Source organism: Saccoglossus kowalevskii, chromosome 1 (assembly GCF_978046115.1).
Source record: "Saccoglossus kowalevskii chromosome 1, keSacKowa6.1, whole genome shotgun sequence".
NCBI lineage: Eukaryota > Metazoa > Hemichordata > Enteropneusta > Harrimaniidae > Saccoglossus > Saccoglossus kowalevskii.
Genome location: NC_140641.1, coordinates 1,192,845 through 1,219,347, shown reverse-complemented (window position 1 = coordinate 1,219,347; position 26,503 = coordinate 1,192,845). Strand labels below are relative to the sequence as shown.

Genomic DNA, 26,503 nt, shown 5'->3' with positions numbered 1-26,503 from the left:
CAAGGACATTGAAATTAGAAGATTATGAATGTTTACATAAGTACTATGTGATCAATAATGGCCAATATAAGGACTATATGATCAATAATGGCCAATATAAGTACTATGTGAACAATAATGGCCAATATAAGTACTATGTGATCAATAATGGCCAATATAAGTACTATGTGAATAATAATGGCCAGCATAAGTACTATGTGAATAATAATGGCCAACATAAGTACTATGTGAACAATAATGACCAACATAAGTACTATGTGAACAATAATGGCCAACATAAGTACTATGTGAACAATAATGGCTAATATAAGTACTATGTGAATAATAATGGCTAATATAAGTACTATGTGAACAATAATGACCAACATAAGTACTATGTGATCAATAATGGCCAATATAAGGACTATATGATCAATAATGGCCAATATAAGTACTATGTGAACAATAATGGCCAATATAAGTACTATGTGATCAATAATGGCCAATATAAGTACTATGTGAATAATAATGGCCAACATAAGTACTATGTGAACAATAATGGCCAACATAAGTATTATGTGAACAATAATGGTCAACATAAGTACTATGTGATCAATAATGGCCAGCATAAGTACTATGTGAATAATAATGGGCAACATAAGTACTATGTGAACAATAATGACCAACATAAGTACTAAGTGAACAATAATGGCCAATATAAGTACTATGTGAACAATAATGGTCAATATAAGTACTATGTGAATAATAATGGCTAATATAAGTACTATGTGAACAATAATGACCAACATAAGTACTAAGTGAACAATAATGGCCAATATGAGGACTATATGATCAATAATGGTCAATATAAGTACTATGTGAATAATAATGGCTAATATAAGTACTATGTGAACAATAATGACCAACATAAGTACTATGTGATCAATAATGGCCAATACGAGGACTATATGATCAATAATGGCCAATATAAGTACTATGTGAACAATAATGGCCAATATAAGTACTATGTGATCAATAATGGCCAATATAAGTACTATGTGAATAATAACGGCCAACATAAGTACTATGTGAACAATAATGGCCAACATAAGTATTATGTGATCAATAATGGCCAGCATAAGTACTATGTGAATAATAATGGCCAACATAAGTACTATGTGAACAATAATGACCAACATAAGTACTATGTGAACAATAATGGCCAATATAAGTACTATGTGAATAATAATGGCCAATATAAGTACTATGTGAACAATAATGGTCAATATAAGTACTATGTGAATAATAATGGCTAATATAAGTACTATGTGAACAATAATGACCAACATAAGTACTATGTGATCAATAATGGCCAATATGAGGACTATATGATCAATAATGGCCAATATAAGTACTATGTGAACAATAATGGCCAATATAAGTACTATATGATCAATAATGGCCAATATAAGCACTATGTGAATAATAATGGCCAACATAAGTACTATGTGAACAATAATGGCCAACATAAGTATTATGTGATCAATAATGGCCAGCATAAGTACTATGTGAATAATAATGGCCAACATAAGTACTATGTGAACAATAATGGCCAATATAAGTACTATGTGAACAATAATGGCCAATATAAGTACTATGTGAATAATAATGGCTAATATAAGTACTATGTGAACAATAATGACCAACATAAGTACTATGTGAACAATAATGGCCAATATAAGTATTATGTGAACAATAATGGCCAATATAAGTACTATGTGAATAATAATGGCCAACATAAGTACTATGTGAACAATAATGGCCAATATAAGTATTATGTGAACAATAATGGCCAATATAAGTACTATGTGAATAATAATGGCCAACATAAGTACTATGTGAACAATATTGGCCAACATAAGTACTATGTGAACAATAATGGCCAATATAATTACTATGTGAACAATAATGGCCAATATAAGTACTATGTGAATAATAATGGCCAATATAAGTACTATGTGAACAATAATGGCCAATATAAGTATTGTGAACAATAATGGCCAATATAAGTACTATGTGATCAATAATGGCCAACATAAGTATTGTGTGAACAATAATGGCCAACATAAGTATTATGTGAACAATAATGGCCAACATAAGTACTATGTGATCAATAATGGCCAGCATAAGTACTATGTAAATAATAATGGCCAGCATAAGTATTATGTAAATAATAATGGCCAACATAAGTACTATGTGAACAATAATGGCCAACATAAGTACTATGTGAACAATAATGGCCAATATAAGTACTATGTGAATAATAATGGCCAATATAAGTACTATGTGAACAATAATGACCAACATAAGTACTACTTTGGAATACTTTATTTTCGCTGGAATTAATTTTTAAGCAGTTAATGTAAATTTTTGACAAATTGACAACTGTATGTATGCCAATTTGTACCAAATTTGAGTAAAATCTGTCTAAGCATATCCAAGAATTGATTTCAGATGAAGAACGAATGAACGAACAGTTAAAGAGAACCTAAATAACAACTCTTGGTTTGGGATATCAGCTCAATCTTACAAATGTCATCAGATATCTGAAAACTGCCATCAGATTCATTGAAAATTTGTCATCTTATAAAATGTGTGGATGCCCTCTTTGAAATGTGAAATATGTCATCTGAAGTCCACGATTACAATAAAAACACAATATTTATTTAACACAATAAGATTGAACAACCATTTTATTTAAAAAGAACAACAATTGCTTGATAGTTCACTTCTTCTTCTTCTTTCCCTTCTTCCCAGATTTCTTTCCTTTTTTACCCTTCTTCTTTTTCTTCTTACTGTATGGCCCAAGCTGTTTGCGAACCATGATACCTCTCCACCAAGACTGCACCTGAATTTCAAATAATAAGATTGAGTGAGGTAGTCATATTAACGTGTACAAATAATAAACATAGTTGAACACTGGTGACCTTGCCCTTTGTTATATAATATAATTCCTTTTATCATAGTTTGTTTCAATATAAATATGCATTGTCATAATTAATTTTGAATACAAACAAGTTTTGGGGTTGAACCAACAGTGGGGAATCAGTCTACCGAATGTCCTTAAAAGATGTAAATATCTTACAAAAACATTGGTGCCTTATTTGTTTAATTATTTTAAGGAACATAATTTCCAGCTTTATTGAAAGTAATTGACATATTTTAGAATAAAAACAAATGTCTCATTGCAAAAAAAAGTGCTGCATTTAGATGTGAATAGATTCATAAAACATGCAAGATAACAGAAAAATTTAGCTGGCTTTAGTTCAAGTATTTTGTACAGGTGTCTGTCAAAAATGAATGATTCACTGAGACAAATATTGACTACTGTATTATATGAAAAGTAAAAAAAAACACCCTTTATGAATAGCTATCATGTTGCAAGCTCTTCTTTGTATGCAAATCAACTTAAATAGTTGGTGTCCAGTGGAGGGAGGGAGAAGTCAACAGTACTGTTGCCTCCGGAGAAACTACATCTTCAAACACTGCAATCTCTGAAGTGCGTTTTTAAACTAGTATTATAAAAACTATCATTCTGTTCTAATAGCTGAAACATATTCCTGTGAGTTTTCATCTGTCGAATGAACTGTTTGTCAAATACAGAATACATATATTTTAGAATAATTTTCTTTTTAAAATGTGGATGAAATGTTTTGCTTTTAATGTATTTTTTATGTATTGTTTTTGATTTGATAACTTTTGACTAAACAGATTTTCTATTAGCTTCAGATCTTGATCAAAGTTTGGCACCCAGTTCATAGCAGTGCTTATATTGATTTTCTGACATCTTGTTTTCTATAAAGATTTTATTGGTAGGTTTGCAAATGTGTATCAGACTGTGCAATCTCTCCATGAGTTGGTTTTGAAACCCAGTATGGGATTCTGAGATACATTACCAAGGATATTATTACAAGATAAATCATTTGCTTCATTGAACACATACAACAATGCATATTTCCACTGAGATCAGTGACCTTTGATGTGTATCACCAGTGATCAGTCAAGTAGAAACAGTCAAAATATTTTATCAGATTTTCTCAATTTTTGCATGATATTTTCATACAGGACATCTGTTGTTCAAACTCAGGGAAGACTTTATACTGATGAATAAGGTGACCAAGTTTGATAAAGTTTGGAATAGAATTAGTAAAGTTATTATGCACACAATAACAATTATTAACGACGACGACGACGACGACGACAACAACGCCGGACAAAATTTTTCCCTTAATATACCTTTCCCTTCCATCTTTGATGGTACGGGCAAGGTAATAATATATGAATGTGTGTATTGAATTGTTTTATACCTTAACAGTTGCTTTGAGTTCCTCAGCTTCCTGTTCAGCTAGACGTCTTGCTTTCTCCTTCTCTATTCTATCTTCTACAACAACTTGCTCATATTCTGCATACTGTAAATTGAGAAAAGTGCATACCGTTAGGGATGGTCAAAGCTAACTCGTAAAAGCACAACAAATTCTGGATATTTTGAAATCTACAATAGCATTAAACCCTACCCTCAAGGCCATTCTGAATTGGATTCAGTCAAAATACATACAACTTACTAAATGGTCAGCTTCAAATGTTTCTTCAAATAATCAAATAATTTATAACATAAAACACTGGCCTCTTTAAGACAACTAACCGTTACCACAAGAAAGCCATTTTAAAATGTGTCTACATTGTAGTATTCAGTAGCTAACAAAAGCACCAATCAGCACACCACCATTCCATTACATGCTTGTAGAAGTAGATGATCTGATTAATCATTTGCTTTCACAATGTTTACTCTTGAATATTTAGATTACAGTTCCCAAATACAAGCTTTGTCAGAGTATGTTTGGAGTGCAGCGGAAAAATGGAAGTCGCAGGTAATAATCTCGCAAACTAACAGGAAGTTCTTGTGTTAGTTTAGTGTTAGCATACCGGTAATCTACATGATATCTTTTTGTGCCAGCATATTAACTAGTCTAATTAATATTTTTACATTAAAGTTGAACTTTTAAGATAATCCATTTCTGTTTTTTGGTGACTAGTATGTGATATACAAACATTGTAGCAAATATCAACAATTTTCAGCACATCCAAAAATTGGTGATCATTTTCATTGAATTATTTGAGAATGAACTCAAGGTGAGAAACTAACTGACTTACTGTTTTGGTTAGTTCCTGTAGTCTAGCTAAGTCATTAGCTTTGGATGCCTTCAACACATCCAATTCATGTTGTTTAGTTTCTACATCTGTATCATATTTCTCCATCCAATATTCTAACTTCTCTTCTAAATCCTAGAAATCAAAAAACGTATATATATTAAATAAATGAATAAAAACAAATCTCTACTCTTTCAAGGTACTCACGACAATATCACATACAGATATCATTGAATTTCACATTGAAAACATGTTATGACCATGACTACATGTACTTCTAATGGCAGAAACAATTGCAGGTACTCTGACAATGCTTTTTGATGTGATTGAAATGGCTGATTATTACAAAGTGCACTAAAGGGGTTTATCGGGCCTAGATGGCCTCCTGAAATTTCAAGTTCAGATACAGTATAGGTTCATTCTTACCACATGATGTGTTTTCAGATATTGTTCAATTTCTTGGTTTACTCTTTCCTCTTCCTCAATTTGGCGGTGAACTCTCTGTTAAGAACAATGAAGCAGATTTATGATATGATAGTTACAATACATCCAGTCTAAATAATTCCCTTATCTATTGTCTACACAATATGTTATCAGGAAATTACTATATGATGGGGCAAGTACTGCAGCTAATTCCTTTGGTACATGTACGATCTCTGCCTCTATATTTCAGATAAGCATTTTACCAACCATTTTGGCACATAGTTTGTCATGGTGTAGTGAATTCCATGTAATGAACACCACGTATCATGTCATAGTGTAGAGAATTCAATGTAATGAACACCAAGTGTAATGTCATAGTGTGGTGAATTCCATATAATGAACACCAAGTGCCATGTCATAGTGTGGAGAATTCCATGTAATGAACACCAAGTGCCATGTCATAGTGTGGTGAATTCCATGTTATGAACACTAAGTGCCATGTCATAGTGTGGTGAATTCCATGTAATGAACATCAAGTGTCATGTCATAGTATGGTGAATTCCATGTAGTGAACACCAAGTGTCATGTCATAGTGTGGTGAATTCCATGTAATGAACATCAAGTGTTGTGTCATAGTATGGTGAATTCCATGTAGTGAACACCAAGTGTCATGTCATAGTGTGGTGAATTCCATGTAATGAACACCACGTATCATGTCATAGTGTGGTGAATTCCATGTAATGAACACCAAGTGTCATGTCATAGTGTGGTGAATTCCATGTAATGAACACCAAGTGCCATGTCATAGTGTAGTGAATTTAATGTAATGAACACCAAGTGCCATGTCATAGTGTGGAGAATTCCATGTAATGAACACCAAGTGCCATGTCATAGTGTGGTGAATTCCATGTAATGAACATCAAGTGTCATGTCATAGTATGGTGAATTCCATGTAGTGAACACCAAGTGTCATGTCATAGTGAGGTGAATTCCATGTTATGAACACCAAGTGCCATGTCATAGTGTGGTGAATTCCATGTAATGAACACCAAGTGCCATGTCATAGTGTGGTGAATTCAATGTAATGAACACCAAGTATCATGTCATAGTGTAGAGAATTCAATGTAATGAACACCAAGTGCCATGTCATAGTGTGGTGAATTCCATGTAATGAACACCACGTATCATGTCATAGTGTGGTGAATTCCATGTAATGAACACCAAGTGTTGTGTCATAGTATGGTGAATTCCATGTAGTGAACACCAAGTGTCATGTCATAGTGTGGTGAATTCCATGTAATGAACACCACGTATCATGTCATAGTGTGGTGAATTCCATGTAATGAACACCAAGTGTCATGTCATAGTGTGGTGAATTCCATGTAATGAACACCAAGTGCCATGTCATAGTGTGGTGAATTTAATGTAATGAACACCAAGTGCCATGTCATAGTGTGGAGAATTCCATGTAATGAACACTAAGTGCCATGTCATAGTGTGGTGAATTCCATGTAGTGAACACCAAGTGTCATGTCATAGTGAGGTGAATTCCATGTTATGAACACCAAGTGCCATGTCATAGTGTGGTGAATTCCATATAATGAACACCAAGTGCCATGTCATAGTGTGGTGAATTCAATGTAATGAACACCAAGTATCATGTCATAGTGTAGAGAATTCAATGTAATGAACACCAAGTGCCATGTCATAGTGTGGTGAATTCCATGTAATGAACACCAAGTATCATGCCATAGTGAGGTGAATTCCATGTAGTGAACACCAAGTGCCATGTCATAGTGTGGTGAATTTAATGTAATGAACACCAAGTGTCATGTCATAGTGTGGTGAATTCCATGTAATGAACACCAAGTGCCATGTTATAGTATGGTGAATTCCATGTAGTGAACACCAAGTGTCATGTCATAGTATGGTGAATTCCATGTAGTGAACACCAAGTGCCATGTCATAGTGAGGTGAATTCCATGTAATGAGCACCAAGTGCCATGTCATAGTATGGTGAATTCCATGTAGTGAACACCAAGTGTCATGTCATAGTATGGTGAATTCCATGTAGTGAACACCAAGTGTCATGTCATAGTATGGTGAATTCCATGTTATGAACACTAAGTGCCATGTCATAGTGTGGTGAATTCCATGTAATGAACATCAAGTGTCATGTCATAGTATGGTGAATTCCATGTAGTGAACACCAAGTGTCATGTCATAGTGTGGTGAATTCCATGTAATGAACATCAAGTGTTGTGTCATAGTATGGTGAATTCCATGTAGTGAACACCAAGTGTCATGTCATAGTGTGGTGAATTCCATGTAATGAACACCACGTATCATGTCATAGTGTGGTGAATTCCATGTAATGAACACCAAGTGTCATGTCATAGTGTGGTGAATTCCATGTAATGAACACCAAGTGCCATGTCATAGTGTGGTGAATTTAATGTAATGAACACCAAGTGCCATGTCATAGTGTGGAGAATTCCATGTAATGAACATCAAGTGTCATGTCATAGTATGGTGAATTCCATGTAGAGAACACCAAGTGTCATGTCATAGTGAGGTGAATTCCATGTTATGAACACCAAGTGCCATGTCATAGTGTGGTGAATTCCATATAATGAACACCAAGTGCCATGTTATAGTATGGTGAATTCCATGTAGTGAACACCAAGTGTCATGTCATAGTATGGTGAATTCCATGTAGTGAACACCAAGTGCCATGTCATAGTGAGGTGAATTCCATGTAATGAGCACCAAGTGCCATGTCATAGTATGGTGAATTCCATGTAGTGAACACCAAGTGTCATGTCATAGTATGGTGAATTCCATGTAGTGAACACCAAGTGTCATGTCATAGTATGGTGAATTCCATGTTATGAACACTAAGTGCCATGTCATAGTGTGGTGAATTCCATGTAATGAACATCAAGTGTCATGTCATAGTATGGTGAATTCCATGTAGTGAACACCAAGTGTCATGTCATAGTGTGGTGAATTCCATGTAATGAACATCAAGTGTTGTGTCATAGTATGGTGAATTCCATGTAGTGAACACCAAGTGTCATGTCATAGTGTGGTGAATTCCATGTAATGAACACCACGTATCATGTCATAGTGTGGTGAATTCCATGTAATGAACACCAAGTGTCATGTCATAGTGTGGTGAATTCCATGTAATGAACACCAAGTGCCATGTCATAGTGTGGTGAATTTAATGTAATGAACACCAAGTGCCATGTCATAGTGTGGAGAATTCCATGTAATGAACATCAAGTGTCATGTCATAGTATGGTGAATTCCATGTAGTGAACACCAAGTGTCATGTCATAGTGAGGTGAATTCCATGTTATGAACACCAAGTGCCATGTCATAGTGTGGTGAATTCCATATAATGAACACCAAGTGCCATGTCATAGTGTGGTGAATTCAATGTAATGAACACCAAGTATCATGTCATAGTGTAGAGAATTCAATGTAATGAACACCAAGTGCCATGTCATAGTGTGGTGAATTCCATGTAATGAACACCAAGTATCATGCCATAGTGAGGTGAATTCCATGTAGTGAACACCAAGTGCCATGTCATAGTGTGGTGAATTTAATGTAATGAACACCAAGTGTCATGTCATAGTGTGGTGAATTCCATGTAGTGAACACCAAGTGCCATGTCATAGTGAGGTGAATTCCATGTAATGAGCACCAAGTGTCATGTCATAGTATGGTGAATTCCATGTAGTGAACACCAAGTGCCATGTCATAGTGAGGTGAATTCCATGTAATGAACACCAAGTGCCATGTCATAGTGTGGTGAATTCCATATAATGAACATCAAGTGTCATGTCATAGTGTGGTGAATTTAATGTAGTGAACACCAAGTGCCATGTCATAGTGAGGTGAATTCCATGTAATGAGCACCAAGTGCCATGTCATAGTGAGGTGAATTCCATGTAATGAACACAAAGTGCCATGTCATAGTGTGGAGAATTCCATGTAATGAACACCAAGTGCCATGTCATAATGTAGAGAATTTAATGTAATGAACACCAAGTGCCATGTCATAGTGTGGTGAATTCCATGTAATGAACACCATGTATCATGTCATAGTGTGGTGAATTCCATGTAGTGAACACCAAGTGTCATGTCATAGTATGGTGAATTCCATGTAGTGAACACCAAGTGTCATGTCATAGTGTGGTGAATTCCATGTAGTGAACACCAAGTGTCATGTCATAGTATGGTGAATTCCGTGTAATGAGCACCAAGTGCCATGTCATAGTGTAGTGAATTCCATGTAATGAACACCAAGTGCCATGTCATAATGTGGTGAATTCCATGTAGTGAGCACCAAGTGTCATGTCATAGTGTGGTGAATTCCATGTAATGAACACCAAGTGCCATGTCATAGTGTGGTGAATTCCATGTAATGAACACCAAGTGCCATGTCATAGTGTGGTGAATTTAATGTAATGAACACCAAGTGTCATGTCATAGTGTGGTGAATTCCATGTAGTGAACACCAAGTGTCATGTCATAGTGTGGTGAATTCCATGTAATGAACATCAAGTGTTGTGTCATAGTATGGTGAATTCCATGTAATGAACACCACGTATCATGTCATAGTGTGGTGAATTCCATGTAATGAACACCAAGTGTCATGTCATAGTGTGGTGAATTCCATGTAATGAACACCACGTATCATGTCATAGTGTGGTGAATTCCATGTAATGAACACCAAGTGTCATGTCATAGTGTGGTGAACTCCATGTAATGAACACCAAGTGCCATGTCATAGTGTGGTGAATTTAATGTAATGAACACCAAGTGCCATGTCATAGTGTGGAGAATTCCATGTAATGAACACCAAGTGCCATGTCATAGTGTGGTGAATTCCATGTAATGAACATCAAGTGTCATGTCATAGTATGGTGAATTCCATGTAGTGAACACCAAGTGTCATGTCATAGTGAGGTGAATTCCATGTTATGAACACCAAGTGCCATGTCATAGTGTGGTGAATTCCATATAATGAACACCAAGTGCCATGTCATAGTGTGGTGAATTCAATGTAATGAACACCAAGTATCATGTCATAGTGTAGAGAATTCAATGTAATGAACACCAAGTGCCATGTCATAGTGTGGTGAATTCCATGTAATGAACACCAAGTATCATGCCATAGTGAGGTGAATTCCATGTAGTGAACACCAAGTGTCATGTCATAGTGAGGTGAATTCCATGTTATGAACACCAAGTGCCATGTCATAGTGTGGTGAATTTAATGTAATGAACACCAAGTGTCATGTCATAGTGTGGTGAATTCCATGTAATGAACGCCAAGTGCCATGTCATAGTATGGTGAATTCCATGTAGTGAACACCAAGTGTCATGTCATACTATGGTGAATTCCATGTAGTGAACACCAAGTGCCATGTCATAGTGAGGTGAATTCCATGTAATGAGCACCAAGTGCCATGTCATAGTATGGTGAATTCCATGTAGTGAACACCAAGTGTCATGTCATAGTATGGTGAATTCCATGTAGTGAACACCAAGTGTCATGTCATAGTATGGTGAATTCCATGTAGTGAACACCAAGTGCCATGTCATAGTGAGGTGAATTCCATGTAATGAGCACCAAGTGTCATGTCTTAATAGTATGGTGAATTCCATGTAGTGAACACCAAGTGCCATGTCATAGTGAGGTGAATTCCATGTAATGAACACCAAGTGCCATGTCATAGTGTGGTGAATTCCATATAATGAACATCAAGTGTCATGTCATAGTGTGGTGAATTTAATGTAGTGAACACCAAGTGCCATGTCATAGTGAGGTGAATTCCATGTAATGAGCACCAAGTGTCATGTCATAGTATGGTGAATTCCATGTAGTGAACACCAAGTGCCATGTCATAGTGAGGTGAATTCCATGTAATGAACACAAAGTGCCATGTCATAGTGTGGAGAATTCCATGTAATGAACACCAAGTGCCATGTCATAGTGTAGAGAATTTAATGTAATGAACACCAAGTGCCATGTCATAGTATGGTGAATTCCATGTAATGAACACCATGTATCATGTCATAGTGTGGTGAATTCCATGTAGTGAACACCAAGTGTCATGTCATAGTATGGTGAATTCCATGTAGTGAACACCAAGTGTCATGTCATAGTGTGGTGAATTCCATGTAATGAACACCAAGTGTCATGTCATAGTGTGGTGAATTCCATGTAGTGAACACCAAGTGTCATGTCATAGTATGGTGAATTCCGTGTAATGAGCACCAAGTGCCATGTCATAGTGAGGTGAATTCCATGTAATGAGCACCAAGTGCCATGTCATAGTATGGTGAATTCCATGTAGTGAACACCAAGTGTCATGTCATAGTATGGTGAATTCCATGTAGTGAACACCAAGTGTCATGTCATAGTATGGTGAATTCCATGTAGTGAACACCAAGTGCCATGTCATAGTGAGGTGAATTCCATGTAATGAGCACCAAGTGTCATGTCATAGTATGGTGAGTTCCATGTAGTGAACACCAAGTGCCATGTCATAGTGAGGTGAATTCCATGTAATGAACACCAAGTGCCATGTCATAGTGTGGTGAATTCCATATAATGAACATCAAGTGTCATGTCATAGTGTGGTGAATTTAATGTAGTGAACACCAAGTGCCATGTCATAGTGAGGTGAATTCCATGTAATGAGCACCAAGTGTCATGTCATAGTATGGTGAATTCCATGTAGTGAACACCAAGTGCCATGTCATAGTGAGGTGAATTCCATGTAATGAACACAAAGTGCCATGTCATAGTGTGGAGAATTCCATGTAATGAACACCAAGTGCCATGTCATAGTGTAGAGAATTTAATGTAATGAACACCAAGTGCCATGTCATAGTATGGTGAATTCCATGTAATGAACACCATGTATCATGTCATAGTGTGGTGAATTCCATGTAGTGAACACCAAGTGTCATGTCATAGTATGGTGAATTTCATGTAGTGAACACCAAGTGTCATGTCATAGTGTGGTGAATTCCATGTAGTGAACACCAAGTGTCATGTCATAGTATGGTGAATTCCGTGTAATGAGCACCAAGTGCCATGTCATAATGTGGTGAATTCCATGTAGTGAGCATCAAGTGTCATGTCATAGTGTGGTGAATTCCATGTAATGAACACCAAGTGCCATGTCATAGTGTGGTGAATTCCATGTAATGAACACCAAGTGCCATGTCATAGTGTGGTGAATTCCATGTAATGAACACCAAGTGCCATGTCATAGTGTGGTGAATTCTATGTAATGAGCACCAAGTGTCATGTCATAGTGAGGTGAATTCATACTTACATCAATTTCCTGTTTCATGTCTTTTTCTGTCAAGGAACACTTCTTTTGAGTTTGATTGACAGTTACTTCAGCACCTTTCTTCACATATTTGCCTTCCATATTACTCTTAGCTTTCATTTCTTGCAACTGATCTTTTAAATGAGCAATCATTTCACTACGTTGCTGTATTTCAGTTTCTTGCTCTCTTTTAACATCTACAAGTTGTCGATGTAGTTGTTTAATTCTCTTTCTGCCAGCTTCTTCTCTAGAAGTAAAATGTCAATGATCAATTTCATTATAATACAATGTACCAACTGAAGTCATTATCAAAACAAACAATCCCAGAAATCAGTGTCATAACATTGTGATATTTGTGATATACAAGTTATTTTTGCTTGTGATGCAGTAAATCCAAGTTGTATTGCATCACTCATTAACACAGCCTTCATAATCCAACATCAGGGTAACTTAGTTATCCCACTAGTTAGGAAATGTTTTCAATTGCAATTATGTTTGTTCTGTGTTTGATACTGTATTTTGTGTCATACAGATAGGTCTAGGCATGACCTTGATACATGAATCAGATTCCATCCAAACAGAGACTAAACAGAGTATTAAAACAAGCAGCCTGTCGGTTGAGATAGCTCCGCTGTTAGGAATGCACATGGCAATTAAAGAACGGAAGATATCATTAGAAAATGAACAAATCTGAGAGAGATCCACATGTAGTACCTATATGTATATTATATCAAAGCAATTGGACTTGCGGTTTTCAACAAGAAGTCGAAAATATCACTTTTTACCAAAAATTACAAAAATATTCACCAAAATTAGAGAATTAAAGATATCATTACAAAATGAACAAATCTGAGAGAGGTCCACATGTAGTACCTATATATGGGATATCAAAGCAATTGGACTTGCGGTTTTCAACAAGAAGTCGAAAATATCACTTCTTACCAAAAATGACAAAAATATTCACCAAAATTAGAGAATTAAAGATATCATTACAAAATGAACAAATGTGAGAGAGGTCAACCTGTAGTACCTATATATGTAATATCAAAGCAATTGGACTTGCGGTTTTCAACAAGAAGTCGAAAATATCACTTTTTACCAAAAATGACAAAAATATTCACCAAAATTAGAGAATTAAAGATATCATTACAAAATGAACAAAACTGAGAGAGGTCCACATGTAGTACCTATATATGTAATATCAACGCAATTGGACTTGCGGTTTTTAACAAGAAGTTGAAAATATCACTTTTTACCAAAAATGACAAAAATATTCACCAAAATTAGAGAATTGAAGATATCATCATGAAATGAACAAATCTGAGAGAGGTCTACCCAAGGTACATATACACCAAGTATCAAAGCATTCAGGCTTATAGTTTTCAAGAAGAAGTCAAAAAAGTAAAACATTGACACAGACGACGGCAGACAATCACAAATTCGACAGCGAAGCTAAAAATAGAGAATTTGAGATTTTACATGAAATGAACAAATCTGAGAAAGAACCATCCAAGGTACTTGCATATCAAATTTGAAAACATTCTGACTTGTGGTTTCAAAGAAGAAGTTGAAATTGTAAAGTTGACGATGACGAATGACAACAGTGTCGATTTCACTTGAATTGAATTCCTATTTATGCAACATGTTTTTTTAAAACATGGTCACGAATTTTTTATAGTATATCAACAGCAAAGCTTAGTATCCACTAAATGCCAACAATAATGATGTTTTTAAAACTAAGTAGACAAACTGCACATTGTCATTTAGGTTTTGAGCTTTGTTTGATGTTAAAGTGAGTGTCAAAGCAAGTACACGCTGAAAAGAACAAGAACTATCTTCATGCTTATTGTGTATAATATCGTAACTTACTTGAGTATCATATTCTGTAGACGTGCTTTCTTGGATTGCTCTTCTGAAACAGATTCAATAAGGGAATCATATGTCTGCTCCTCATGAATTTCACATAAGGCATTATAGATGACATCTTCTAGGAACAGTCTGAAAATATATATAATAGGTACTATTACAGTTTTATTAGAGTGATGTTCATTCATTACAAACTCAGTTCTACCAGCCATGACATAACACTATGGGAATAAACTCCAAATAAAAGCATATTACATACCTATCAGCTTGTGTCTTCTGTAAATTATCTGCAGTTAAAGGACTCTGTTTTAAACCTTTGGTAAAATTCTGTGTTGTACTTCTTATACCAGCAACTACACCTTCAATCTCAGTGACATTTTCCTGTAACTTGTCAATGTTGGCTTTACTACCACCCCTCAGCTCTTTTCTCTTTCCTATCAGTGTTTCATATCTATTTCCAAGCTGCTTCTGGCTGTCAATTATTCTACTGATATCATCACCAACTATCTAGATGGATGTCAATAGAACATAATTACTGTTAACAACAGAGAAATTATACAGAATGACACAGGAATCTTAGCTTGTTGAGTTGATCTACTGGTTATAAACTCATAATCATAGTAACATGTATTATATATACTAGTATAGTATTGGGATATATTTATTTGACACAGTTTGTCAGGCCAATTTGTATATTGAAAATTGTACATCAAGTAAATTCTTATTTATAGTTTGTAAGCATACAGTACATGCATCATACAAGAGAATGGCCATTTTAACTATGGGAGAGGACATGTATACAGAATACAATAATCTATAGCTATAGAAACATGTTACGAACATGTCAATTCATTTGCAGCACTTTCGATATGTTTTATTCAAAAGTCAAAAACCTGTTATTTTTGACACAAGAAAACACACCTTACTTTCTAAGGCAAGTGATCACTCTATTCACCTACATCACTTGCCTAAATAAAAACCCAAGGGAGCTTATTATCACTTTCTTAAGGTAGCGAGAAGGGAAATTTTCACTTTTTTCTTGATTTTTCAAAATGAAGGAAATACTCGCTGTTACGGCACGCCTGATTGGCTGAAAATGAGTACGCGCACTTGATTTACCCAGAACTCTGTGCGAATCCCCCTTGATTCTGGCTGCTGGCCATTTTCGTTCATGAAATCGTCGGATATCATCAGAAAACGCGGGATTTGTGCAGTTTTGAATAAAACCAAGTTAGCGATTATGAACAATGGTTATTAACGTAACACCTGACCCCCTCTAACATTTTTGTTTCGCATTTTAAGGTAAGAAATCGACATTTGAAACCGACAGGGTGTCGATTTACTAGGTGCCGTGTTTCACAACTTGTTTATTTATATACGTATAGCGGATGATTTTTTTTGAAAATTTGTATTTATTGATTTTCAGCCCCCAAGTGACTGTGCCTTCAGGGCTGAAAATCATCGACGCTACTCTGGTTTACTTTATTTCACAACTTGCAGAGAAAACTGATTCGCGTGAGCTCTAATGTATCTTAGCCTAGTATTTTCTTTTTGAACTAAGGTCAAATTCCATCAGTTTGTCAAAATATATGTTTTTCAGCGAATAATTTTGAAGCCTGTCACAGCACAAACAACTATGTGAATCGACGCCGGTGATTGGATTGTACGACGACCCTTCAATTAGCGTCAAATATGCTTTGTTACAACATCATTGATTGGCTGACAGTCACCTGATCGGAGCACGAACTGGGTCACAGAACCATATTTGCCCGTATTATCAACAGGACTTTGCAAAATAACCACACCCACATTTTCAATCATTTTTAGCGCGGAAGTTGCCAACAAATGTAAAAAAAATCGTGAATTTCACGGATTCGAATAAAATAAAGCAAGCGATTGATAAGGATGATTATTAATATTTTCCCCTATGCTCTTCAAATTTTTATTTTTTTTATTTCAAGGTAAGAAATGGCTAGCTGAAGTTGCATCGTCTTCAATGCGGTTGTTTCACCGCGAACAACTCTAGCTCTGTTTTGGGCATGGTTTAGTTTTGCGATGTAAAATAAAATATATATTAAAATAATAATACTTGATTAATTATTTGGGGTTTCAGCCCACAAATTACGGACATGATCTCCATGAATTACGGTCAATGTTTGTCTTCTCTCGGCTGATTGTCACGGTGTTAATCGACGCCCTTCCTAAACTCAGTATGGAGAAACCAACGGGGATCGACATTCCAAACAAACAATCGAAATTATCAACGAAAGACGAGATTTTTCTAGATATTTACAAACATACTGTCATGACAAACATATGTAAAATTAACAAATACACAAAGAGGTGTAATATTAGGTTTTATTTTAGGCTTAGAAATATTTTCTTTCACTCGGCCCATGCATGTAACTGCCATTTAGCTTTACGGTCCTTCAGCATCGGGGGAAAACAACAATAATTATACAAAACACATTGCGAAGACTCAACAATCAGGAAAGAAACCCCAGACAACCCTGTCGTACTTGTGTTGAAATACATTTTGTATTTCACGTCAGAATATTGTTTAAAATAAAATATTCAGTCCAAGCCAAATCGAGGTCAAAGGGTCAGGTTGCGTGCATATAATTATATATAGTTAAAACAAAAAGTATTTGAACTTTTGTCAGCTGTTCAACATCTATAAAAACCAGAAAGACAATTATAAGACAATGTGAACCTCGGAAATTATTCTGTTAGTCCGAATTTTAAATGCGCGCGAGCAAGCAGGTGGGCGGTGATATTTTGGGGTTTGCGCGGTCGAAAATAAAGCGGAAATTGTCCGGTCGAATTCAACAAGCGGTCGCAAAAGCGAGAGAAAAAGGTGATTGGAAAGCGGAAGCGGGTGGGAGGTTGTGCGAAAGGAGTACTGTAACTTTGCACAACTTTCTTTTAAATCGTTTTATTTTCCAAGTCAATATTCTATTTTACTAATACATTTTTTTTCTAACGCAATGGCGAAGAAAAGAAAGAAAACGATTAACAGACGAGGCAAAGAAAAATCTGCCACTCAGTGTCGCACTCTGACACAGCAATTTTTTTTCAAACATCGGCCATTTTGTTTCACCATGAAAACCGTTTTATTAGATGTCTTATCTGAGACACTTGAAGGATTAGCTTGTTTGTAAACTGTCAGCGTGTACAGTGGGACAGTAATGTTTGTCAGAAGATTATCCCTCGTTGTTCGTTTGCATAACAATGGAAAACCCGAACGTTCCTGGAGTACGGACTCAAATGCCAGCAGTTTTCTTCATTTTTCGCGCTCGAGCTTGAAATTATTCATTATCTGACACTCTTTATGAGTTCTATGATATCAGTGGTTAATATGTTTGGCCATTTTTAGTGTATATTTATAATAATGCAGCAAATCTACAGTGTTTTATTAACCAAAACTGTTTTTCGCGTTTTTCTCGAGTTGAAGTTTTGATCGAGAACGACTCATTGGGACCGCCACCAAATCAAGTGCGTTCGGACTAGGACATTCAAACTCGCAGTTATCGATCAAAAGATAATGATGGTGCGAAATATGTCTGGGTTTTTAAAGAAAATGCTTTGTCACAGAATAATAGTCTGTTAAAGGTGCCAAGTATGAAATAATTTGGGGACAAAAAAACAAACCTGCATAGAAATCGGAATAATAGGTCTTTTGATTATCGGAGACGCATTTCAATGGACTTGATTACGGACAATGCATAACTTAAATTTCACCAGGAAATTCCGCAGTGTGCTCTCGCAATCGCGTACTTAGTCATTTTTACAAGGTTCGCCATTTTTGATGTCAAGTGATAATTATGTAAACAATGTCTGTCCAGTTTGTGCGAACTTGCACCTATATACTTAGTCTTTTGATATATATAACCTAAATTACTGTTCTGAACGAGACAACAGACAGAGAATGTTTTATTTAAAAACGTCACAAAACCTTCTCGCTACCTTAATCTATACTATTTTGAATAGATTTGAAAAGCATACATGTAGCTCCTTTTTTACCTTCCAAGAGATTTTTAAAATTGTCAGAAACTGCAATTAAATATATTTTCACTTGATAAGTGACACATGAACCAAAAATGGAGTTGAAACTGTTTGAAACATTTAGTAACAATATGTAAAACACAGGAAAAATTAAATAGGTTTCTTACTATTATGATTTTTCATGAATTTTTTTTTAAATTTTCCAAAACTTCTGTGAGGCACAGAATGACCATAAAAATGACTAATACACTGGTGTGTGCTTTCGAACAAACAAACAAACCTCCTCTGCATTTGGTCTTCCTTCATAGGTGTTTGGCATAATACAGCCAAGGATGGCAAGTTGGTCCACACAGTCCTCCAACACAGTGGAGATAAGCAGAGAATCCAACGGCTTTAACCGTGACATGGCTAAGAAAACCAAAAGAATGACAGTTATTAACTTTAATAGTGAGTTGGAAACCAGTTCAGGTAATAAGGAGGATTGAAATATTTTTCACACCTAGATGCACCACCACAGTGAGTTTAAGTATGCAGAAATACTGGGTACTCTGTATAATGCTGTTTGAGAAATTAAAACATGCTATTTTTGTGTAATATCCTATAGCAAACTCACAATCTTAATAAGAATGTACTAAATATCATGGAATAAACACTTAAACCACTTATTTCTCTAGAAATAAACACAATGTAGCATGTATACTCCTCGTACACCTGTGAATTTTTACTATGCCCATATAACATGCTCAACTGGCTGACTGATTGTAAACATTTAGTGTTTTGGTGGGAATACCTAATTCTAATAAAGGTGGCTGCTATTGTTTTAGCTCAGGCTTCAGTATAGCTGTGTGAAATTATGGTCTGGATTGTTGTATCCACAATGCATGACCTTGCGATCAAAAGAGCTCCGCTGTAAATGTTAACTGTGAGTAAAACGTAGGGTGGAGTGATGCTTGGCACCAAAAAAGAAACTGGTCATTGTATTATTACCAGTTAGAAGAAATGGAGATCGTGGAGTATGATATGGTCAGTCAGAAGAAGATTTTTAAAACTCAAAATAGAATAGAGATTAAAAAAGAGCTATGTAATGTTGCAGATGTAATCAATCTACAATCTGATAGGCTGTAATCAGTGATGGCCAAGGTAATTCAGTACACAACAGAATGTGTACTGAAAAATACCATGGAAAACATTGGCCAAGGTAATTCAGTACACAACAGAATGTGTACTGAAAAATACCATGGAAAACATTGGCCAAGGTAGTTCAGTACACAACAGAATGTGTACTGAAAAATACCATGGAAAACATTGGCCAAGGTAGTTCAGTACACAACAGAATGTGTACTGAAAAATACCATGGAAAACATTGACCCAGGTAGTTCAGTACACAACAGAATGTGTACTGAAAAATACCATGGAAAACATTGACCCAGGTAGTTCAGTACACAACACAACGTGTACTGAAAAATACCATGGAAAACATTAGCCCAGGTAGTTCAGAACCCAACACAATGTGTACTGAAAAATACCATGGAAAACATTGGCCAAGGTAGTTCAGTACACAACAGAATGTGTACTGAAAAATACCATGGAAAACATTGGCCAAGGTAGTTCAGTACACAACAGAATGTGTACTGAAAAATACCATGGAAAACATTGGCCAAGGTAGTTCAGTACACAACAGAATGTGTACTGAAAAATACCATGGAAAACATTAGCCCAGGTAATTCAGTACACAACAGAATGTGTACTGAAAAATACCATGGAAAACATTGGCCAAGGTAGTTCAGTACACAACAGAATGTGTACTGAAAAATACCATGGAAAACATTGACCCAGGTAGTTCAGTACACAACAGAATGTGTACTGAAAAATACCATGGAAAACATTGACCCAGGTAGTTCAGTACACAACACAACGTGTACTGAAAAATACCATGGAAAACATTAGCCCAGGTAGTTCAGAACCCAACACAATGTGTACTGAAAAATACCATGGAAAACATTGGCCAAGGTAGTTCAGTACACAACAGAATGTGTACTGAAAAATACCATGGAAAACATTGGCCAAGGTAGTTCAGTACACAACACAACGTGTACTGAAAAATACCATGGAAAACATTAGCCCAGGTAGTTCAGAACCCAACACAATGTGTACTGAAAAATACCATGGAAAACATTGGCCAAGGTAGTTCAGTACACAACAGAATGTGTACTGAAAAATACCATGGAAAACATTGGCCAAGGTAGTTCAGTACACAACTGAATGTGTACTGAAAAATACCATGGAAAACATTGGCCAAGGTAGTTCAGTACACAACACAATGTGTACTGAAAAATACCATGGAAAACATTGGCCAAGGTAGTTCAGTACACAACTGAATGTGTACTGAAAAATACCATGGAAAACCTTAGCCCAGGTAGTTCAGAACCCAACTGAATGTGTACTGAAAAATACCATGGAAAACATTGGCCAAGGTAGTTCAGTACACAACTGAATGTGTACTGAAAAATGCCATGGAAAACATTAGCCCAGGTAGTTCAGAACCCAACTGAATGTGTACTGAAAAATACCATGGAAAACATTAGCCCAGGTAGTTCAGAACCCAACTGAATGTGTACTGAAAAATACCATGGAAAACATTGGCCAAGGTAATTCAGTACACAACTGAATGTGTACTGAAAAATACCATGGAAAACATTGGCCCAGGTAGTTCAGAACCCAACTGAATGTGTACTGAAAAATACCATGGAAAACATTGGCCCATGTAGTTCAGAACCCAACACAATGTGTACTGAAAAATACCATGGAAAACATTGGCCCAGGTAGTTGAGAACCCAACAGAATGTGTACTGAAAAATACCATGGAAAACATTGGTCCATGTAGTTCAGAACCCAACACAATGTGTACTGAAAAATACCATGGAAAACATTGGCCCAGGTAGTTCAGAACCCAACACAATGTGTACTGAAAAATACCATGGAAAACATTGGCCCATGTAGTTCAGAACCCAACACAATGTGTACTGAAAAATACCATGGAAACATTGGCCCAGGCAGTTCAGTACCTAACAGAATGTATACTGAAAAATACCATGGAAAACATTGGCCCAGGTAGTTTAGTAACCAACACAATGTGTACTGAAAAATACCATGGAAAACATTGGCCCAGGTAGTTCAGAACCCAACAGAATGTGTACTGAAAAATACCATGGAAAACATTAGCCCAGGTAGTTCAGAACCTGACACAATGTGTACTGAAAAATACCATGGAAAACATTGGCCCAGGTAGTTCAGTACACAACTGAACACAATTGCTACGTTCACATGACAGCATTTTATCGGAGCCCAACGGCTCGAGCCAGCAAAAATGGCTGTGTAAACGCCTTCGACTCGAGCCGGCTCAAGCCAAGTTCGGCTCCACTAAACCCTCGGGGTTGAACTCCGATAGGGTTGAGTCCAGACATGGCTCCGATCATGTAAATGCATCGGGGCCCAACTATCGAAGCCGAAATTACGCCCTCAATCGTGTTCTTCGAGTAACCTCTCATTTCAATTTTGGCGGAGACAACATCTTTCATAATTTCATGCAATTTCCGGCTTGAATAAGAGGTACGCGTTCTAATATATAGTAACGAAATATTGCGATAGATTGATAGCTCAACGGGAAACAAGAAATGGCGTACGAAATTATGCGACAAAAACTTGAAAGAACGACTGAACGGAAACTTTTTAAAGACACTAAAGATAAAAATCGTAGAAGCGATCGCAGTACGGTGACGTGTTCCTGGTAAGTTTAGATTCTTCCATAGTTTCTCTATGATAGATAGAGAGAATCTGTGATTCTTCCTAGTAGTTTAGATATCACTACAGTTGAATAGTTACAAAATGGTAATTTTGCATGACAATAACCTGACCGAATAGGCTGTATTAAACACATTTTAGCTGCCGTGTTTCCTGTTTATTCGAGATACTAGTACCTAAATCATAATACCAGTCATTGTCTTTTCTACCTCCATGCTCAGGCTCTTTTTTCTCCTAGCTCAACAGCATCATGCCATGTAAAGAAAAAACACAAGTACGATACTAAAATCGTTTTCAGTCACTAATTATTCAAGGGCACTGTTCCGTTCGACTCTGATCGAACTCTGGCAGATCTCGGCTCTCGTTCGGCTCCCGACCATATGAACACATTGGAGATAATCTCCTGTTAATCCGTGGGAGAAGAAGTAGTTCGGCTCCGATAGAATGCTGCCGTGTGAACATAGCAATAGTGTACTGAAAAATACCATGGAAAACATTAGCCCAGGTAGTTCAGAACCCAACAGAATGTGTACTGAAAAATACCATGGAAAACATTGGCCCAGCTAGTTCAGAACCCAACAGAATGTGTACTGAAAAATACCATGGAAAACATTGGCCCAGCTAGTTCAGAACCCAACAGAATGTGTACTGAAAAATACCATGGAAAACATTGTCCAAGGTAGTTCAGAACCCAACAGAATATGTACTGTAACCATGGATGGAAAACATTGACCTTGACCTGAAATTCAACATTTTTGTAAAAACATTTGCCCTTGTAGTTCAGAACCTAACAATATACTGTCTATTACAGTCCATGTATTATACATAGCCCATATAAAACACATGGGAAAGTGGGACAAAATGAATATTCACAACAAAATTTATAACTTTCACAAAAATAGAGATATCTTCACTAAATGAACAAATTTGAAAGAGAACTCATCCATGTGTCTACATTATGTTTCTCAAAGCAATCTGGCAGGCAAAAATAAGAAGTCAAAACTACGCAAAAATGAGAAAAAATAATATTTACTAAAAATATACACATACATAAGGTCTCATGAAATTAGTAAATCTGAGTCTAGTCCATGTCAAGAACATTCATGTCAAATTTCATTGCAATCTGACAAGGAGTGACAAAATTACTCCCAGGCAGCTGTGCTATAATAGCAAGGTATGGTTTGGGAGAAGAAGTCGACTGGAAAAAAAAGTTGACAACATACACTAAAGACAACGACAGGTCCAGTCAACCCATGAGCTTCGCTTGGTCATCTTCAGTGACAGTGGAGCTAAAAATGGGTGTATAAGCAACATTGTGTACATAAATACATGCTGATCATGTTGGTAGGTAATACCCTGCTTCAAATCTATAGACCACACACAACCATATATGGATACATGGCTATTCTGCAACAGTGTGCCTGGCCATGCATATAGGCCATAACCATGCATATAGGCCATAACCATGCATATAGGCCATAACCATGCATATAGGCCATAACCATGCACAGGTGCATGGTTATTCTGCAACTGTGTGTCTGGCCATGCTTAAACATGTAGGTCACAACCATGTACAGGTACATGCTTATTTGATTGGAGCTGGCTGCCCCATTGAGTGAAATCAAAACCAAAAACATAACTATTACAACCTTGTCCATTGATTTAACAACAAATGTATGGATAAAAAACAAACTACTGGTGCAATATCTTTTCTTTTCTTTGCAGGGCAAAGGGAGTATAAAAGTTCGAAACAATGCAATAATACAGGAATATACAGGCTAATGAATGTCTGAATGTTCCTGATAAAATAAAATATAACTTGAATTTTATAAAAGTTCCTAATATAGTTCAGTAACATATCTAAGCACAGTGTTCTCCACAAGGGGTTTAAGAGGGGTGCAGAACCCCTCTATAATTTATTTGCGCCCCTCTATTTATCTTCACTGCCCTCCTTTGTTTTCGATAAACAGCTGTTTCACGAGTCCTGGAAGGTGACCCGATGACGTTATTGGGAGACCTCTTATAAATTGACATAAAACAAGGAAAAAGAGACAGATAGTGGCATTGGTGACAACCAGGACAATGAATTGGATGTCTGGGGGAAAAACAACTAGCTGAATAAATAAATAAATAAACAAACAAAAACAAGCCATGCATGGCACAGTCCCTGTTAGTTATCAAATTTAAGATATATAGTTTTGTTTATAGTAATATAGTTGGGACATAAACATGTAAGAAGTATGGATCCAGAAGATGATGCTTGATTATGATGATTTTTTAACATTAAAATGATTGACATCTTGTATCTGATCGTCAAACGAGTATTTGTCCATATTGAGAAATATTGCTCTGGAACAGCATTAATTAAAACAAAATATCTATAACATGATGTAAAATGAATATATAAAATTTGAACATAATCAGTCAAAGCACTCTAGAAGTGCATGGAAGAAGAATGGCCACCAGTCATCCGATCTGAAAAATAAAATGATGTGCATCAGGACAAAATCCATCCATAAATGCCAAGATCATGATCTGGAATTAATACTGTACATACTGTATTAATCTCAATGTGCCATATTGCATGAATTGTAAAAAAAGTCTGCAAATAATATTGCAGTAATATGTTTAAGAAAAATAAAACAGCACTTTTTTTTTACTTTTACCTATCAGTTTACTACACTTGTCTAAATGAGGGCATATTACTAACAATTGGTTCTCATTATCAGCAGTATAAATATTTAACTCTTTATTCTTCAATTTTACACCATATCTTGAAAATTGCACTTGCTAGTTACACCAAAATTGAACTTTGTTGACATTTCATAGCAATTGATAAGATCCCTAAATTTGAATATGATTAGATAAAGATTGAGTTATTGTAACAAGAAGATTTTAAGTGAAATTTAATAAATATCTTGAAACACATGTACAGCATGTACCATAAGCAAATTTGGCTGAGATCCCAAACTGGTTAATATAATATCTAAAACTGTTATTGTAGCCACAAGAAAAAGTTTTACTATGGAGTCAATGATGACAACATTACAGCAAGTTATAAATACACTAAACTAACTCAGAATATCAATTTCAATTATGTCATCTAATCGCATTAAATTGCCATTTGGTAAATGGCACAAAATATGTAGTTTTGAATCAGTCTCACCACAGACTAACAATATTACTCGTGTAAGGTTAAACAGTCTGTATTTGAATGACACCAACCCCATATGATAATCATGTAACAATCTAAAGATGTACATATAAGTAGTCAGTAAGTTAGCTAGCAATGTTGCCATTGGTGTCAAATTGATGAGGAACACACTGTGTGTGAAAGAATGAACACTTGATATTCACTTGACAAAGTGACACTTTGACCTAAATATAAAATCCAGGTGAGTGACTTCCACATGTATCAATTTACTCATGGTTTATTGCTTGTTTCAATCTACCTCGAAGATCTTTCAAAATGACATTTGCAGAAAATCAGCCAAATAACGTGATGATCTCATTTTTTTCTCTTTTATGAACTTTTGAGGCCTCGAGACATAAAGCGAGATATCTCTAACAGGTCTTGTTAAGAACACACGCAATCTCAAGATTGTACAGTCACTTGAGGGTTGAACATTTAAATAAGTACTATTACTAATCAGTACTATTTTTAAATAAATAATTTATATTTTTTGGCTCACCTTGTCTGTTTTGTGATCACTCCACTTTTGACAAATGTGTATATTAATAATCAAGAGCAGAGAAAATAAGGGCTATCACCCAAAGTTGTTCACCTGCAGAACCATTTGTTTATCTCTGTAACCAAGACTTGTATTTCCCAGAAAGCACTGCAAGGATTCATCCTC

General features: G+C 35.9%; 1 protein-coding gene across 1 annotated transcript; it reads right to left on the bottom strand.

Moving 5' to 3' along the window:
* Nucleotides 1-2,681: 2,681 nt before the first annotated feature.
* LOC100375686 (dynein regulatory complex protein 9-like) lies at nt 2,682-26,479 on the bottom strand. The gene is made up of 9 exons (XM_002738810.3): nt 26,339-26,479; nt 19,126-19,253; nt 15,100-15,347; nt 14,844-14,972; nt 12,978-13,221; nt 5,614-5,688; nt 5,191-5,322; nt 4,347-4,448; nt 2,682-2,887 (listed from the first exon to the last, which is right to left on the bottom strand). The coding sequence occupies exons 2-9, from the start codon at nt 19,249-19,251 to the stop codon at nt 2,765-2,767; spliced, it is 1,179 nt and encodes a 392-aa protein (XP_002738856.1). The 5' UTR covers nt 19,252-19,253; nt 26,339-26,479; the 3' UTR covers nt 2,682-2,764.
* Between the last annotated feature and the right edge of the window lie 24 nt (nt 26,480-26,503).